Genomic DNA, 20,056 nt, shown 5'->3' on the forward strand with positions numbered 1-20,056 from the left:
GGTTTGAGCAATAACCCCCCAAAGCAAATCCTAACCATCCCTTTGTGGTATGGAAACTTGTGGTATAATTTCAGAGAGATCCATACACCGTTCCACAAGTTATTGTCTGGAAACTAGAAAAATGCTTATTTTTGGCCCCTTTTTGACCCCTAATTCCTTAACTGTTGGTACCATAACCCCCAGAATCAATCCCAACCTTCCTTTTGTGGTATTGAACCTTATGGTAAAATTTCATAGAGATCCATTCACTTAAAGTTAATGTGCGAAAACCAATGTGTCTTCGGATGTCAACGATGACGACGCCAACGTCATACCAATATATAACAATTTTTGCAGTCGTATAAAAAATGGTGGGTTAAACCTGGTTTAATGGCTAGCTAAACCTCCCACTTGTATGATAGTTGTTTATAGTTCCGTTGTATTGACAAAATTGGTTAAGCAACCCAAACAGACATAATAGGTTGATGTGACAGAAGCTATTATTTCACTCAAATGGCCTATAAAACACAGGTAGTTTGTTAAGTGCCATATTTAAATACAATCCTGCAAGTCAGAATAATGTATTCAAGTAGGTGTAAAAAATATTTCTGTGGACTTCTACATTTTGAGTAAGCATGTTCAATCTGACTCATGGTGCCAGTCTGCTCTATAGTACTCTTGTAGGATATAAACATTGTCCTGAGTATGCACATGAAATTTACCACTAGCCAATAAAGAGATGTCAATCAAAAAAAAATTGTTCTTAATGTTTTAAAAAAGGAATTGAGTTTTGCAGGTTTTTCTTCTTTTAAAGATGATGTTTTGGTTTGAATTTGTTTGGAATAATTGAAAATCAACTATCAAAAAATCCATTTCTTCATCAAAAAATATAAAATATATTATTCGCATCTATTATGAATTGGCTCATAATAAGATCTACACAGGAGTGTAAAGAGTACAATCCAGCCATCTTAGTTTAACTGTATTGACAAATGTGATATTGAACATTGATTTTATAAAGCATCTGTTAATTGTGTTTTAACTGACAGTACTGATTGATAAGTACATAACAAACTGATGGAAATATTACATATTGGTTGAAGGTGAGGTAAAAGTTTGTTTGTACAGTGCTAGTATAAAACAATTAGAACACTTATTTGACCAGGATTCATCAATATAAAAATAAAGAGATGTATTATGATTGCCAATGAGACAACTATCCAACTGTGTTCAAATATTGTGGTTTTAAGCTATTGCTTGTCACCATACTGCCTTCAACAATGAGCAAAACCTATACTGTATAGTCAGCGTCATAAGTTTATAAAATTTCTTTGATCTTTTATCCTATATTTAAAGGGTCTTCTGCTCTTTGGTATGAAATTAACATGATTGTAACAGATCATAAAGTGAAATTGAGTTATTTCACAATATCCTTACTTCTACTGTACAAGATACTGTTTGATGAATATCTGCCAAATTAATTCCCTCTTGTTTATAGTATCTATAATCTCTATAAGATACTTACACAACAAATACTTCTTTATTTAAAATCAATACATAGAATGGATAGAAAGATGGAAGGAAATATTACATATTGGTCGAAGGTGAGGTGAAAGTTTGTTTTTACAATGCTGGGATAAAACAATTAGAAAACTTAGTTGACTAAGATTTATCTATTTGTTTTATGCAAAATTCCTTTGATCTTTTACCCCTATATTTAAAGGTCTTTTTGCTCTTTGGTGTGAAATTAACATAATTGTAACAGATCATAAAGTGAAATCGAGTTATTATACAATATCCTTACTTCTATGATACAAGATGTAGTTTCATGAATATCTGCCAAATCATCCCTCTTGTTTATGGTATCTATAATCTCTATAAGATACTTACACAACAAATACTTTTTTATTTAAAATCAATTCATCTTGAAATACATAATATATAGAATGCATAGAAATGTTGGAGGGGGTTTCAGGATTTTATCAAACATCAGGAATTTGTCTGGATTAATTAAAAAAATTATCTGGAATTTTATTTGAGTGATCTTTCGATGAGAACACCATCTACATGTACCTTATGAATTCATAGAAACTGCTAAACATATTAAAAGCCAGGCTAGAAAATCAAAGGAAGGGCCATAAAACCAGCAATTGCTAGCCATAATAAGCACCTGATATTCTTACTCTAACTTCTAGTACTGTATGATAAAGGTCCTGATAGTTTTACCAGGGCAAGCAATTCAAAGGAACAATGGTCCGTATGATTTTCAGGAAAGGCTTGTATTGTTAAACACACGTTATATATTTACTTTACATTTTGCTCATTACAGTAGTGTGTTTCCTCAAAAGAAATTTACAACAGACAAGCAGGTTATGTCTGATGGCTTAAAGGCTCTATTTGGTTGTTGTTTTTTTTCAGTATTTTAGGCATTTATAGTAATCACTGCAAAAATTAAAAAAATAAATTCGCAATGGCATTTATTATATTCATTGTATGGTTTAAATTCTCAGAAAATTTCATTAAATTCCAATATGGGATTTTGTAAGAGATGCAAGTAAAAAATAGTATCCAACACATAAAGTAATTGTTGTGTATAAGGTTTTCAATGGGAACCCAACTAATTCAGATCAATAAAATAGGTACACAATGGCAATATATGTAAAATATAATGGTTTAGGAAAAGTTGTAATTACAAAATGGGTTCCCTTTCCCCTCCCCACCCCCATAGATATGGATTATCTTATATGATTTGCTAAAGGCACCCCAAAAATAGTTCATATAAAAAAATAAAATAGTAGAACAATGGCATTATAAGGCAAAGATTATGGGAAAGTTTCATAAAATTCTGATAAAGGGGTATAAGAGGAGTAGTGAAAACAAAAATGTACTGTAGTGTCAGATATGACAAATTTAGTGGTATATGCCACCAAAAGTATACACCAAAATTCATTTAGATGAAGAATGAAATATATAGTATAAATGTACTATGTGTGAGAAAGATTCTGTGAAAGTTTCACAAAAATTTGGGTAGCAATTCAGGAGCTGAAGCAGATTCAAATTTAAATTGGGACTAAGGAAGAACAAACAAATGAAAGGATATAGACAAACAAATGGATGTACATCCCCATCACTATGTTCCACCCATTTTATGATCATCAAGACATCTTTTAGACTTACCTTCTATATGAGTGTAGTCTGGGTTCTGGTTGATCCTATCTGGTTCCGTACTGAAGACCCTGTGAAAAAGATAAACCATTAAGTCAAAGAACTTCATACAATAGATGGTAATGAAGAGTATTATACAAGCTAATATTCGTAGTATCCAGCTGGCTATCAGGAGAAAGGCCAGCACAAATCGGGCAACAGTCATGATAAAGATCATGTTCGTGTGGTCTGGCATGTTGTCAAATAATTTTGCCCGCTGTTGGGCAAAGTTTCTGGAGGTAATTGATGAATTTGAGGACGATGATGTCATACGACTTCTTCTACGCAATCGCCTCATTGTCAAAATTTCCTTCAAAAATGTATTTATCAACTAAACGTTATTTAAAATAACCAACAAATATGTACATCCAAGAAAATAGAAAAATATGTTTTGTTTTACATTCTCTACTTTAAGTCACATGATGATCACATGACTAAAATCTACTTCCTGTTGTCTGCAAATCCATAACAATCACCTAAATGCATCTTTCCAACTCATAGCAATAGAAATACCAATAACTTCATAAAATGGAATTCATTCGCATGGAAAACAAGTTGTGTCATTTTGTAAATGGAATATATTTCCCCATATCACAAAACAAAATACATGATTATGTTGTATAATCCTTCTTAGTGAATTAATCCAAGCTTCTGAATTGTAAGGCACTTAAAATAAATTCAAAATGAATTAACGGAATTTAAAACAGCTTTCTAAGTCACTTAGTTAAGATACTAAACACTTCTTTTCATAATAATGATTAATCTCAATGCATTTCCTTAATCTCTAATTTAACAAATACATGTCCTCTTAACCATAACACGGGATATCCTTTCAGTTTTCTGAAATTTCATTTCAAAATATACAATTTTTAATCATAAACCGATTGAAAAATAGTCACCACTTATGGACAAACATATACTATTTGTTTCCTCATTAAGAACTACCGACATTCTAGCTTCATCACAATTGAACTATTTCACACTCAAGTATGCAATTGACTATCTATTTTTAGAATTCCACGTTGGGGATGAAAATCAATGATTGTAGTAATATTTCATATGTTTCCTATAATTGATCTAATTCAATATTCAATTGATATCATATGAAGATCATAAACAGTCAGAACAATCTGACCGACTCTCTAGTTTCATCCAACACAAAATAAAGTCAAAATGTCAACTTTTCCTCATTAAGATTGTATCTAATATTGATATCCCGAATGTTTTCCTCCACTACAAATAATCCTTTAAATAACAAAATTTGGGTGTTGGAATTTCCATGTTTTATAACTGTTTAATTTACCGCACTTTGATATTTTTTCTTACTATGAGTTATAGTATTTATGAATGAAATAACTCGAACAATACAGTTCCAATGTTATAACAGTCCTCAGGAATAAAAAAAAGTTTAGAATCCTGAATATCCATTTGGATAGAACTGTTTATTTTACCATACTTTAATATTTTCTCAGAGTTATAGTACATAATCTCATAACTCTCTGGATGAATATAATTCACATCGATATTTATAAAAACATGCCTTTACCAAGAATACTATACATCACTAAGGATGCAAAAGTTATCTATCTATTTCAAACTTTTAAACTGGTAAATCTCACTTCTCCATCTTTCTCTATGCACTAATTTTACAACTTGGCTCCGAGCACAAATAAACAAACACTCGGCAATTGGACAAAAGAGATGTTCATTTGTGTTAAATTGCCGCATCTATCACCACAAAACATTTTCGTATTAATTCATAATAATATCATTAGGAAAACACAGAAATCTATACCAAGTAACGTCTTAGGAATGTACACAACAGAAAATGTGTTACATTTCTTGGTCGTTTTCACTTTTTGATCAATATTTAGCCTACAAGTTAAATCAAAAACATTCGGCTGAATCAGATTCAACTGATGCAGGTTTAATTAATTCTCGTTTTCAATTCTTTGTTGGGATAATGTTGCATCAAATTGTAAAAATTCCAGGTAAGAAATTATCTTCTGCTATTAAGTCAATCAAGGTCAATCAAATGTTTGATTCTAAAGCACATCATTATGTAAGCATAAACTGCCACTTGATACAGATGAGTAACAGGTATCACCATCTGGTTGTAAAATCATGTTTTCATGCAGAATATCAATTTATTTCTTTTCAATAAAACCACAAACTCAATTGTAAGAAAATTGGTGAAGTGTTATTTGCACATTTATATCGATAATTAACTTCACAATCCTTCATGCCATTTAGATTTTCATGATTGTCAATATAGTCTTATTTTTCAATCCTAACTTTATACAAATATCCTTGCCACTAAACTGTCATTCTCTACAATTTATATATTTATTTCATGTATCTTTTATTAAAAGAGGTGGATATATTCATTCACCTCCAGTAACCCTGTCCAATAATTTAAACTGTTCATTTAAAATGAGTACATAACTTCCCAAATTTTTTCTTCAGTATATTCATAAAACATATATTTGTATAACTCTCCCACACTGACTTTTTCCCAATTACTTTTTATGTATGTTTGTACACCCATACACTTCTGATAAAATATTTATCATGTAAATACAACATAAGTATTTTCGTAAACCCTTATAAAAGTAATACAAGATCGACTTCTTAGGTTGATTACTATTTCTATGGGTAATAGAAAAAGAAAATGAAAGTATGTTAGGCCAGTTAAAAAAACATCATGATCCTCTATCATCTGGTCCCATGTATCACAAAATGGGTTGTAGTAAAACATAAAGGCTATACCTCGATGAGACAGCAATGTAATGACAAAATTAATCAGTAGACATTTAGAGGGCAAAATACAATCTCCAACAATAGGCAAGTGTCTATACAATATGTTTAGCTCTAAATTCACAAGAGCCTATAAAAGTTGCAAACAAATTTAACAGAAACTGTCAAAAATCTCACTCTTATTCTCCAAAAATTAAAAACATTGAGACATGACAAGCATAATATGGGACAAGAACATTTTCTCTTTGACCTCCTTGAAAATGATTGGCCTTCATTTTTTTTTTCAAAAATCTAGTAATATAGGATAAAATTTTCTACTTTTTTTCTTAAAGATTCAACATTTAGCATATCCAAGTTCACTGAATTGTACTCTCCAAATAAAGTATATAAGTATTTACAGCTTGTTCAAAACCCAACCTTATAGAACAAGGTGTTTTATTAACAAAAGATACTTCGCTGTCATAACACAGAATAATATTTACTGGCCTATGTCCATCCATGCAAATAATTACAGGTATATGATAAACCATCAGGTGTGCTATCCCATCACAATATATATATATCTGTTTGATGTATTAGGTGCTAGAAAGTTACCCCCAGAACATCACACAATTAGCTTAATAAAGATTTCTGTCTACTTATACCTATATACCTACAGATGTCACATTGGGAAGAGCTAATTCATACCTTAACAATAGAGGGTAGAGTTGACAAAACCCTGGCATAATACCATTACAAAGTCTATAAGGATAAGTTATTAGAAGTAACAGTATGAAACCCTAAATGGTCAGAGACCCCTGCAGTAAATGAAAAAGGAAAAGAGATATTTTTTCATTTATATATGTATAACTTATTTCTTTCACATTCATAAAAAGCTCTTTTCAAATATTTTGTTTACATGGAATGAGATAAACAGTTCCTGAATTAGAAAAGAGATTTACATTACAGATTTTTAAAATATACCAATATAAACAAGAATCTTTAAATAAACTATTAACCACCAATTCCAGAAGAGCCTATTAATAAATTGTAAATCACTGATTCCACAAGAACCTATAAATAAATTGTAAATCACTGATTCCACAAGTCTTTTAATAAATTGTAAATCACTGATTCCCCCAAGTCTTTTAATAATTTGTAAACCACTGATTCCACAAGTCTTTTAATAATTTGTAAATCACTGATTCCACAAGTCTTTTAATAATTTGTAAACCACTGATTCCACAAGAACCTATAAATAAATTGTAAATCACTGATTCCACAAGTCTTTTAATAATTTGTAAACCAGTGATTCCACAAGTCTTTTAATAATTTGTAAATCACTGATTCCACAAGTCTTTTAATAATTTGTAAACCACTGATTCCACAAGAACCTATAAATAAATTGTAAACCACTGATTCCACAAGTCTTTTAATAAACTGTAGACCACTGATTCCACAAGTACCTGTAAATAAATTGTAAACCAAGTCTAGTGATTCTACAAAACCCTATAAATAGACTGTAAACTATTAATTCCACACAATTCTATAAATAGACTGTAAACCACTGATTCCACAAGACCTTATAAATAGACTTTAACTGTTTTACCCTACAAATAAACAGTAAATCAATGGTTCCACAGACCCTATATTAGACTGTAAACCACTGATTCCACCAGAATCTAAAAATAGACTGTAAACTGCTGATTCTAAGAGCCTATAAATACATTGTAAACCACTGATTCCACTAGAACCTATTCATTTACAGACAACCTACAAAGTAGCCAATTTTCTAATGTTATATGAACATTTTACTGATGATCTCCTTCTGACTAATCAGTTTCTCCCACATTTCTTTGAAAATTACATAATAATGTAATAATTTTCTGGTAATAATAATCCTTTGATGTGATAAGTGTCATATAAACAACACCCAAGGTCATACACAACTGTAATAGAATGCCATGAAACCTGAAACACAATCTTATTTACTGTAAAATAAAAGAAGAGGTTTGAGGGTAACACTAAATTCCCCTGTCGCCTATGGCAGGGGCATAAAAAATATCAGATGATACCAAAGTGGCAATAAAAATAAAAATCTGAAGTTGACCAGGAAAAGACAACACTGTTGCCACAAACAAGTCTACAAAACACAGAAATCTACACAGATGAGCAACATAACACTGAAGTAAGATTGATGCTTGTTTGATTCAGAAAAATATGCATAAAACCTTTAAGTGGTATATTTTTTGCGGTCTAATTTTGTGATTCTTAGAAATAAACATGTTGGCACAGATATGTTTTAACTCTTCTTCTGGTCTCTGATTCTGTTCTTCCATCTCACAAAATTGATGGAATATATTTTATTAAAATTGCCAAAATAGCCAAAATAGCCAAAAATAAACCACTTGCTGAATAATCAAATTTGCTTATAAAGCACATCAATGCAGCCTCTCAGAAGTACAGCATTGATAGAACTATATTCAACCTTTTCTTTTACTTTTCAGTGCAGATTCTGCAGACATACAGACTAAACTTTGAGAATAGAGCTTCAGATGAATGAATGAGTAACCAATATCAATATTTTACATGAAACTAATAATAACAGATAATTTTTATGTGCTAATTTCAAATATCTTGAGGTCAATATGAGGTCAAATGAGCAATTCCAATCATCATTGGTCAATCATATTATCACAAAAGAATAAAATTAATTAACTACATCAACTTAATCAATTATATTCTGGTGTGTTTTAAAGGTGACTGGTTTTATTTCATTTACTCTGACCATCGTCAACATAAAAGGTCACAAAGAGTTCATTATCTTTTAAATGATTTATGCTGGTCAATATGATGTCCAGTTACCAGCAATGGAATTACTGTAAAGAATACAGCTGTAGCAGCATCTTTTCACAATTAATTCTCTAACAAATATACAAGATAGGAAATTTGAAAGGGGGTGGGGGGCATTGTGTTGGTAGGTAAACTTAATACACAAACTAGAGGCTCTCAAGAGCCTGTGTCGCTCACCTGATTCTACTTTGGTTTTGGAAATCATGTAAAAATAGATTAAAATCATAACAGATACCCTAATAATGAGTGAGGCCAAATTTGGTTTAATATTGGTCCTGTAATTTAATAAAAAATCCTGGTGGCCATCTTGAACAGTTAATCAGCAACAAAGTAGCAACACTTAATCAGCACCTCATAAGAAACATTTATGCCATGTTTTGGTTTCATTCCATTCAGTGCACCTCTAGAAGAAGCATTTGTATGTATTTCCCATCGGGTCTTATGTTAAAGGAAGTCCCCCCATTGGCGGCCATCATGGATGAAGGATCAGCTTCAAAGTAACAAAACTTAGTCAGCACCTCATAAGGAACATTCATGCCATGTTTGGTTTCAATCCATTCAGTATGTGGTTCTATAAAAGAAGACATTTGTATGTATTGTCCATAGGGTCCTTTGTTAAACATTGTCCACATCTGGCAGCCATCATGGATGAAGGATCAGCTTCAAAGTAACAACACTTGGTCAGCACCTCAAAAGGAACATGCATGCCATATTTGGTTTCATTCCATTCAATGGTTCTCTAAAAGAAAACATTTGTACGTATTTCTCATAGGGTCCTATGTTAAACTAAGTCCTCCGCTGGCGGCCATCTTAGATTATGGATCGGCTTCATAGTAACAACACTTGGTCAGCACCTATTAAGGAACATTCATGCCATGTTTGGTTTCATTGCATTCAGTGGTTCTCTAAAAGAAGACATTTGTATGTATTTCCCATAGGGTCCTATGTTAAACTAAGTCCCCCGCTGGCTGCCATCTTGGATGATGGATCAGCTTCAAAGTAACAACACTTGGTCAGCACCTCATAAGGAACATTCTTGCCATGTTTGGTTTCATTCCATTCAGTGGTTCTCTAAAAGAAGACATTTGTATGTATTTCCCATAGGGTCCTATGTTTAACTAAGTCCCCCGCTGGCGGCCATCTTGGATTATGGATCGGCTTCAAAGTAACAACACTCGGTCAGCACTTCATAAGAAACATTCATGCCATGTTTGGTTTCATTCCATTCAGTGGATCTCTAAAAGAAGACATTTGTATGCATTTCCCATAGGGTCCTATGTTAAACTAAGTCCCCTGCTGGCGGCCATCTTGGATGATGGATCCGCTACAAAGTAACAACACTCGGTCAGCACCTCATAAGAAACATTCATGCCATGTTTGGTTTCATTCCATTCAGTGGTTCTCTAAAAGAAGACATTTGTATGCATTTCCCATAGGGTCCTATGTTAAACTAAGTCCCCCGCTGGCGGCCATCTTGGATGATGGATCCGCTACAAAGTAACAACACTTGGTCAACACCTCATAAGGAACATTCATGCCATGTTTGGTTTCATTCCATTCAGTGGTTCTCTAGAAGAAGTTCAAAAAGTAAATAGGTAACGCCGACGACGGACGACGGACGCCAAGTGATGAGAAAAGCTCACTTAGCCCTTCGGGCCAGGTGAGCTAAAAAGGGGCCAAAAACAAGCATTTTTCTAGTTTCCAGATTTTGGGGGTTCTAACCTTCATATTACTATTTTGGGTATTGGGCCCCATTTTTAAATTTGTCTACATTGAGTTCAAAAGGGTCCACAATTAAACTTTGTTTGATATCATCAAAAACTGAATTATTGCAGCTCTATGATATGCTGAATCTTATTGTGCATTTAGATTTTTAATTGTGTGCCCTGTTTTCAAATTAGTCTTTATTAAGGTTTGAAGGGTCCAAAATTAAACTTTGTTTGATTTCAACTAAAATTAAATTTTTGGTGTTTTCTCTTATATGCTGAATCTAACCATGTTGTTAGATTTTGGATATCCGACCATACTAGGTAAATTAAATGTCCCATTTCAAATTCTTAAGATCTTTAACCACATTTATTTTGTGTCAGAAACCTTTATTATGTCAAAAATTTGATCACAATCCAAATTCAGACAGTATCAAGCTTGAATATTGTGTCCAAACTTGCCCCAACTGTTCAGGGTTCGACCTTTGCGCTCGGTGAAGCAGTTTATTATCTTCATAAAACTTCTTAAATTTCATATGAAGAACAATATAAGGTCAACGAAATAGGGGCAATGTTGCAACAACACATGGCATCTTACAGCAACAAAAGAAAGACCAACTGAATAAATGAAAGACTTCAACAAACAAATCAATCAATCAATCGATCGATCAAGTAAACAATCAATTGTCATGATCAATTACTGATCATTTATTTGACATCAATCAATCAATAGTTTTTTAATCTGCATAAAAATGTGCAAGCTTCCTGCTGAGCTGTATGCAATATAACCGCAATGTGTTATTATAATATGACCATTTAACAACAAGGGATGATTATTCCAACAAATGAAATTGGCAAAGCAATTTAACAATTTTAATAATGAATGGCTAAAATGATATAATTTTCAGAAACAGACAATAACCAATTTATTTTGGGTGTTTGATACAATGACTCAGTACACTGAGCCTTTCCTGTCATTTATTTATCTACGTTTAATCTTATTTCCTTTTGCACATTTTTAGAAGTGTTCTCATCAATTGTGTATATTATTTCCTCATACTTAAAAAGGAAAGGGTAAAGAAGAAGCAAGATGCACCCAAAACTTTCGCTTTCATGTCCCACTTATGAAATAAATAGGGAAGTACCAGTAGGTTTTACTTGAGTGAGTTCACAAAAAACAAATAAAAAACAAATCAAGGTCTTGGGTCTATTTTTTCAGCGTCCTGAAAACTGGCAATCCTAGTCAATTAAGGTCGGAGTCCAATGCACCTGTATTGGCCTTGACTCTTGAAGTCCTCCGTTAAATAAACTGTATAACTCAAAACTTAAAGCACATGCAAACTCATTTTAAACCATATTATAGTAGATTACAAACGGTTGTGGCATATATAAGAGATAAAGTAGGTTCTCTTATGCTCAAAAACCTGCATGGAAATTTTGAGAAGTTTACAGGCAGACATGATTTTTAAAATCTACACTTTTACAATATTTCTGGGTAAATGAGCTAAAATGAGTGCCAAAAAACTTCAAAGCAGGGGTTATTGTAACGCTTTCATTGTTTGACTCCTCAGTTATGTTAAGCTGTCTGCACTAATCAACAAATAGACATAAGGAGAAATTGAAGATTACATAATGGTTGCCACAACATAACACAAACACAATATGGGGTACAAAAAAGTGACAGGAATCATGCTGAGAACAACAGAAAAAGAACAATTTACAAGAACCTTTACATCAGCAACCTGCTTATCTATACTAAAACTTTGGCAAATTACCATTTGTGTAAATTCTTTTAGCTACAGGTATAATTCCACCCTTAGGGCAATGACTGAATTATTTACTAGCTATTCGATAAACATTGGAATATTACATAGAGAAGAAAGGAAGAGACAGAACATGTAGTCACAGGTGCAATTCAATATCTAACAGAAGATATATTGAATCTGGACAGTTCTTATCATATCCTCCAAAAACAGGTAAAACAAGGTTACACATGTTTTATGTAGGTATCTTCTTTCAAGTGATATGCAGCAAAATGTTCACCTATTTTCATTTGCAATAATCGTAAACTATCAAATCATGCTCTGTATTAATCAATGATTATCCTTAGATCATATATGTAATTAATACATATCACAAAATAGCAAAAAAAAATGAACTCCTCCTTTTAATTATTTTTTCTCTTTAACCTTACTAACAGAAACGCATACTTTTGATCATATCAATAACTGTATTGGATAAACATGCCAAAGCATTTAAGTGACTCAGATTACCACAAATAAGATATGATCAGAGTAAGATTTACTGTTGCAGACAACAGTTCCCTCCATTTATTTACTCTTTGATTACTGAACAAAAAAACAACAGACTGAATAGTTTGAACAGATACAAATTGTTATAGATGAATATCATAACAAGCTCTTAATATTTCTAAAATTAACTTTGATAGAAAATATATCGGCCAGCTAATTACCATCTGTTTAAATATTTTCATAGCAAAACAGATTCAAAGGTATTTTAACAAGTAAATCTTGAAAAAAAATTCTCTGCTGTCTAAAATTTTTTTTTAAATCAATGACTAAAAATATTTATCGAAGGTGATGAATGATTTATACAGCAATTAATGTTAAGTACATACAGAGCTCCAGATAAGGTGCGTATTTGCGTGATCACGCAATAAAAATAATTAAAAACCCAATGCAATTGCCCATTGCAGGGTTCAATAACCCAATTAATTCAAAGGAAAACCCAATTATATGCCAAAAACATGGGTTCTTAACGCTTTTATTCGCTATCGTTTGCGTTATTTCCCCTTACTTGATTACAGTCGTCGCGTAAATCTATTTCTATAATATTTATAATTGGAAATGTCCTTTCGTTCTAAAAATAGAGCCCTGCATCAAGTAGCTGTAATGGGTCCCTGTTGGAATTTTCCGTTGCTCAAAAGGTACACGTGTTTATGAAAACATTTCGATCTTCTCGGTGTTTATCCAATTAGCGTGTGACATGCTGTCATATTTTTTCGAATTGCTCGGGATTTATCATAACATACAATGAACAAGAAATGATTGTAACAGGATGCTGTTACGAAGTCTCCCAAACGAAGCTCCCATAATTCGTAATTCCCAGGGTCGCCTGACATTGGGCAACGTCCAGTGAAAATTGGTTTGGTCCAGTAAAGTTATATGCATTAGTGATGCCTGGGGACTAACCTTGTATATCATTCAAATCATCTTGGCATGACAAACCAGAATATATATGGTTTAGGGGTGGGGATCTCGACCATTTACAAGATACTAGAACATTAGGGGTGGGGAGGAACCCCTGGGGACTGGCCCTATACGTCATTCAAATGTCCATTACATGACGAACAGGAATATATATGGTTTAGGGGTGGGGATCTCAACCATTTACAAGATATAAGAACATTGGGGGTGGGGGGAACCCCTGGGGACTGACCGTATACGTCATTCAAATGTTCGAGACATGACAAATAGGAATATATATGGTTTAGGGGTGGGGATCTCAACCATTTACAAGATATTAGAACTTTCTCAAATGGCAGGGGGTCAGGATGACCCTGGGGACTAACCCTGTATATCATTCAAACCATCTTAGCATGACAAACCAGAATATATATGGTTTAGGGGTGGGGATCTTGACCACTTACAAGATATTAGAACTTTCTGAAATGGCAGGGGGTGGGGGTCACCCCTGGGGACTAACCCTGTATTTCATTTGATGTGCTTTATCATGGCAAACCAGAATATATATGGTTTAGGGGTGGGGATCTCAACCATTTACAAGATATTAGAACTTTCTCAAATGGCAGGGGGTCGGGATGACCCCTGGGGACTAACCCTGTATATCATTCAAACCATCTTAGCATGACAAACCAGAATATATATGGTTTAGGGGTGGGGATCTTGACCACTTACAAGATATTAGAACTGTCTTAAATGGCAGGGGGTGGGGGTGACCCCTGGGGACTAACCCTGTATAACATTTGATGTGCTTTATCATGACAAACCAGAATATATATGGTTTAGGGGTGGGGATCTTGACCATTTACAAGATATTAGAACTTTCTCAAATGGCAGGGGGTCGGGATGACCCCTGGGGACTAACCCTGTAAATCATTCAAACCATCTTAGCATGACAAACCAGAATATATATGGTTTAGGGGTGGGGATCTTGACCACTTACAAGATATTAGAACTTTCTTAAATGGCAGGGGGTGGGGATGACCCCTGGGGACTAACCCTTTATATCATTCAAACCATCTTAGCATGACAAACCAGAATATATATGGTTTAGGGGTGGGGATCTTGACCACTTACAAGATATTAGAACTGTCTTAAATGGCAGAGGGTGGGGGTGACCCCTGGGGACTAACCCTGTATTTCATTTGATGTGCTTTATCATGACAAACCAGAATATATATGGTTTAGGGGTGGGGATCTCAACCATTTACAAGATATTAGAACTTTCTCAAATGGCAGGGGGTCGGGATGACCCCTGGGGACTAACCCTGTATATCATTCAAACCATCTTAGCATGACAAACCAGAATATATATGGTTTAGGGGTGGGGATCTTGACCACTTACAAGATATTAGAACTTTCTTAAATGGCAGGGGGTGGGGGTGACCCCTGGGGACTAACCCTGTATTACATTTGATGTGCTTTATCATGACAAACCAGAATATATATGGTTTAGGGGTGGGGATCTCGACCATTTACAAGATATTAGAACTTTCTCAAATGGCAGGGGGTCGGGATGACCCCTGGGGACTAACCCTGTATATCATTCAAACCATCTTAGCATGACAAACCAGAATATATATGGTTTAGGGGTGGGGATCTTGACCACTTACAAGATATTAGAACTTTCTTAAATGGCAGGGGGTGGGGGTGACCCCTGGGGACTAACCCTGTATTTCATTTAATGGGCTTTATCATTTAGAACATTTTCAATTAAAAAGATTGTGTCTATCACAAATGGTTTTCAATTTATAATCATTTGAAAATTTAAAAAAATAAAATCCCATAGGGTTCTATAGTAAAACCCTCTTTTCTTTTTGCCCCTCAAAGTACCCCTTTATAAACCCCATTGCACAAACAAAACCCTGATTGCACTACTAGACATGTTAGTCTAACATATTGTGAAACCCTAAGTTAATCTGACAAGCGGTTTTGGAGAACGGGTGCGGACAAGTTCAAATTTAAAAGCGGCGGAAGAAGAAGAAGAAGAAGAAGAAGAAGAAGAAGAAGAAGAAGAAGAAGAAGAAGAATAATAATAATAATAAGAACTGAGCAAAAACAATAAGTCTTCCCAAACTTCGTTTGGGAGACTTAATTAAAACGAAAGTAAATGTCCGGTAAAAATATTGAATAGAAGCATGTTTTCGGCTTCTTTTTGATAGCTGAGGGAAAGTTATGATGATAACAAGACTCAGCTAGTGATTTTAGGAAGCGGTCATTGAACGCACGGGCGTGTTTGCGTACCATAACGAGAACATTGCTAGAGCGATAAACACGGGGTTCCGTCAAAAACGAAATCAGTTGGAAAAAGTGAAAGGCCAAATCAATTATGACATGCTATGTAGTTTGAAAGCATCGGAAACCAAAAGTTCTGATAAGGGACAACTTAACCCAGATTTATGTAAATTGAATTAAACGAAAACAGTTTATATATTATTTTTTTCATTTTAGTTGATGAGTGAATACACATATCCGTTTTTTACGTCAATGCAGCTTGACACTTTCTTTGTTTTTGGTCTAATTGTTCTAGATGCTTAAGATAGTTGTCTTATTGGCAAGTGCAGTATAACATTGTCATTTATTTACTTGATGTTGCAGAATTATTTGTAAATTTAAGTTGAATGTGGTCTCCGTCATTATAAACCACCCTACCCTATAAACCTCAAGGTTTTGGGGGTATATCTTAAATCTGGAAACTACTTTTTTTTTTTATTAAAAAGTAGATCTGGCAAATAGGTGAAAGGACTGGCAAAACTTTCTTACAGCACCTAAATTTCACATATATTACACAAAAATCTAAACACTTAGCCACACCTACCCCAACTATAATTAAACTGTAGGGTGATCATATGGGATCTAGAAAGGCAATTAGTTCCTGTCCAACTAGTGACACCAGCTGCAGTTTACATAAGTTTTGAGAAAATACAAAACTGACAGAACGTTTAAAACGGGACACAAATTAAATGTACAATAGCTCGTCAGTGAATAAACCAAATAAAACAGCTAGCACATATTCTACAAAGAAAGAAACACATTTAAGATGGAAACACATCTGGGGTTGATATAATGTGATTATAACATGCCTAAATATTCAATATTGTGTTGATTAAAAAACCCAATACATTAAGGAGCTTGGTGGTGAAAAACCCAATTTGATATTTGCTTGAGGGGTGAATTGGAATGATAATGCAATTAAAAAACTTTATCACCCAATTACATAAAAAAATGGTGGGTAAAAACCCCAATTTGTGAATTCTTATCTGGAGCTCTGTACATATGTACTTTAATTCAAATCATCTGTATACAGTAAATATGTGTTTAATCTTTAGATATATGTAGAAACCAACAAATGACCTTTTTTTATTTTGAAATCTTCCTCCTTAACCATTTTCTTACAAAGATTGATTGGTGTTTAATGCCATTTTCAGCATTATTGGCTATTTCATGGCATTCAGTTTATGTTGGTGGAGGAAGCACAGACCTTTGACAGGAAAACTGACAATCCTAGTCAATTTAGATTGGAGTGGAACGCCACTGTCACGTACAGGGTTCGAGCTCACAACCTCAGTGTTGACAAGCTAGTGATATAGTAGTTGGACTATTTAGGCCACTCCGCCACGGAGGCCCCTCTTACAAAGAAGTAAATTATCTCACTATAAAAAAAAATCTATTTCATCTTCAAGAGACAACTTATTTCTCTGAAAAATTCAGACTAGTACCACCGTCACCTGGTATCCATGAATTACCAACTATATCTACTAGTATTGTATTGAAATGAAAAAAAGGCTTTTTTCAAAGAGGTTTTCTACACCTTTAACCCAACTTTAGAACACTTCATTGCATGAAGGATGACAGTTCGTTTAAGCACCAGTTTAAAGTAAACGAACTTTCTTAAGAAATTCAAAATTTTAATTTTTTCTATATATGAAAAGTTAGTTTTTATCTTTTAAACTTTAATTACACATTTGATACATACAGGCAAATCCACAAGGGTCCTGTCAATAAGATTGTTTCACAAATGTAAGTAATTTTTGTCTGAATGGATTTGTTCCAAATAAATATCAATATAATTTTCTCTTTTCCATTTCAAACTTCTTTATAAGACTGTTAGAGTTATCTCCCATTCAATAACAGATATCATGTATATTATAAATTTATTGAAAAGTTAAATTCACACAACTCTCCTGCTGCTTTATAAAATCATACCCAAAATACCACTAGTGAATTTAAAAATCATAAAAGTTTAAATACAATTTTCACAGGTATGACCTACAATGTCCATGCAAACCAGCACCAACTAAAAATGATATTAAATGTAAATAACACTAAATGAATTTGGTGTGTTGGAAGCACTATTCTGGAATCACCTTCATCAGGGATGCTTAAACCCATAATTTCAAAACCAAGGATGCATAAATAGTTGGGTTATTCTCATAAATAGGGACTTTTGATTTTTATTCTCTGAAATGTTTATTAATTTTTGCTCTGCAAACTTTTGGTCATGAAAGTTTGTGATGATTATTTTACAGAAACAAGTTTTGTGGAAATCATATATGTTTTTAACTGGTACAAATGGATCCAACTGTTCAAATTTTTCATTTTATCTAATAAAGATTGTTTTCTTGGAGCCACCTCTATCATTGTACTTTATACAAAAAACTTATAAAAGACGGGCAAGTTTATTTGCACCATATTTCAAGTGTAAAAGTATAACATTCCAAATATCATTTAAACCAAAAAATAGAAATTTGGGTTCAATCAAGATTTTCACTAATATCACTTTTCTTTTTTCAAAATTTTATTCCCCAATATAAACATAAGTAAATATATGCTACCTACTGATGAGTATTTGCAGTAAATGCATATTCCAAAGGTGAATTTTATTCTTACCTGTAGTACCTGATGGATGAAGAATATATGTTTAAAAGGATATCCAATTTTATTTTTCAAAAATGTTCATGAGATAAAAATATACTGCAAGTCAACAACAGAAAAAGGACTGTTCTTGTTTAAGGTAGCTGGGTAGTCTAAATGTTCCACGATAAATTTTTCTTTAAACTTCTGTATAAGATTTCTGGGTCAATGTACTTTTAAATTTCAATTCTATATAATTATTTGCCCTTGATTTTAAAAGGATTTTTCAGAAAATTTTAAATACACATAATGACACTTAGTTTTTTTATAGTTTAATCTTAAAATTCAAGTTTTAGATTATTCTGTTATATATTGTAAGATACTTCGTAAAATATTTTTAAACCAGAAATGTATTTTTGCAAGATGCTCAGAAAAAGACATCTGATCTACCTTATTAGGTAAGAGCATTTCAAAAACTTTTATAGTCAAGCTTTGGTGGGAAAGTAACTTCTGAATTTTTCATTGGCAATATATATAGAGAATTTTGAAATGTGGGAAAGACTACAAGGATTAACAGAAATTATTTTTTAAAATACCTCTTTCACAATAATAAAGAGAAATAAAGGTGTTGCTGAGTGAAAGAAGGTTTAATAGACTAATTTAGAAATTGTAATGAGAATGTCACAGTTTTAAAGTTCTGATTGGTCCATACTCCATTCACAAAAAGATTCAGAATGTGCAACATAATTTATGAAGACGAAAATGAAATTTATGATTGGTCATTAAAATGCATTACCATATAAATATAGATGCTCTACCATTCTTTTGATAATTGATTGATGTTTGCCTTACACCACCTTAGCTCAAAGGGCTATTTAATGGCAAGATTTTCTCTTGATTCAATAAAGATAAAAGGCAAGCAGCTGAGTACTGTTATAATTAAAGCATTATAAAACATCTTGGTGTGTGAAATATATCACAACTTACCGTAGCTGCTCTAATAAATTTTCTCCTTCACTGACAGTATTAATGGCTGCCTCTATAGTTGTCTCCCTTTGTTGATTAAACTGTCCTAGAAGTTGTTCAGCACCTTCAACTGTGTCAGCAATTTCTGAACTTTGTAGTTCTTGTTGGAGTTCTTCCAACCAGCAGGTAAGCTGTAAAAAAGAAAGTGTATCATATATTTTTTACATGTTAACAATTTGTTCTAGCTAACATTAAAACTTTACCTCGGAATTTAAACATTTAGTTGGTTGACAGGGATGACTAATAATATTCAATTTTTAATATCTAGTCACAAAATCGAACATAATATAAATGGCAAAGATGGGAAAAGAAAAGTTTCAATGCAAAGGGCAAGAACTCTTGATATATAGTTGCATTTATAGGTGTTTTTTTTATTTTTTTTTATTTTTGTGCCTTAACAAGAAGTGATTTGCAGCATAAAGATGTCAGGTTCAA

General features: G+C 33.0%; 1 protein-coding gene across 2 annotated transcripts in view; it reads right to left on the reverse strand.

Moving 5' to 3' along the window:
- LOC127718790 (triple functional domain protein-like) overlaps nucleotides 1-20,056 on the reverse strand; it is a 273,187-nt gene that overhangs the window by 214,464 nt on the left and 38,667 nt on the right. For both annotated transcript variants that reach the window (XM_052224840.1, XM_052224841.1), the window contains exons 16-17: nucleotides 19,583-19,752; nucleotides 3,157-3,215 (exon numbers count right to left, since the gene is read on the reverse strand). In XM_052224840.1, the coding sequence (XP_052080800.1) occupies nucleotides 3,157-3,215; nucleotides 19,583-19,752 (229 nt within the window). The remainder of the gene's footprint in view (nucleotides 1-3,156; nucleotides 3,216-19,582; nucleotides 19,753-20,056) is intronic.

Source organism: Mytilus californianus, unplaced genomic scaffold (assembly GCF_021869535.1).
Source record: "Mytilus californianus isolate M0D057914Y unplaced genomic scaffold, xbMytCali1.0.p SCAF_10, whole genome shotgun sequence".
Taxonomy (NCBI): Eukaryota; Metazoa; Mollusca; class Bivalvia; order Mytilida; family Mytilidae; genus Mytilus; species Mytilus californianus.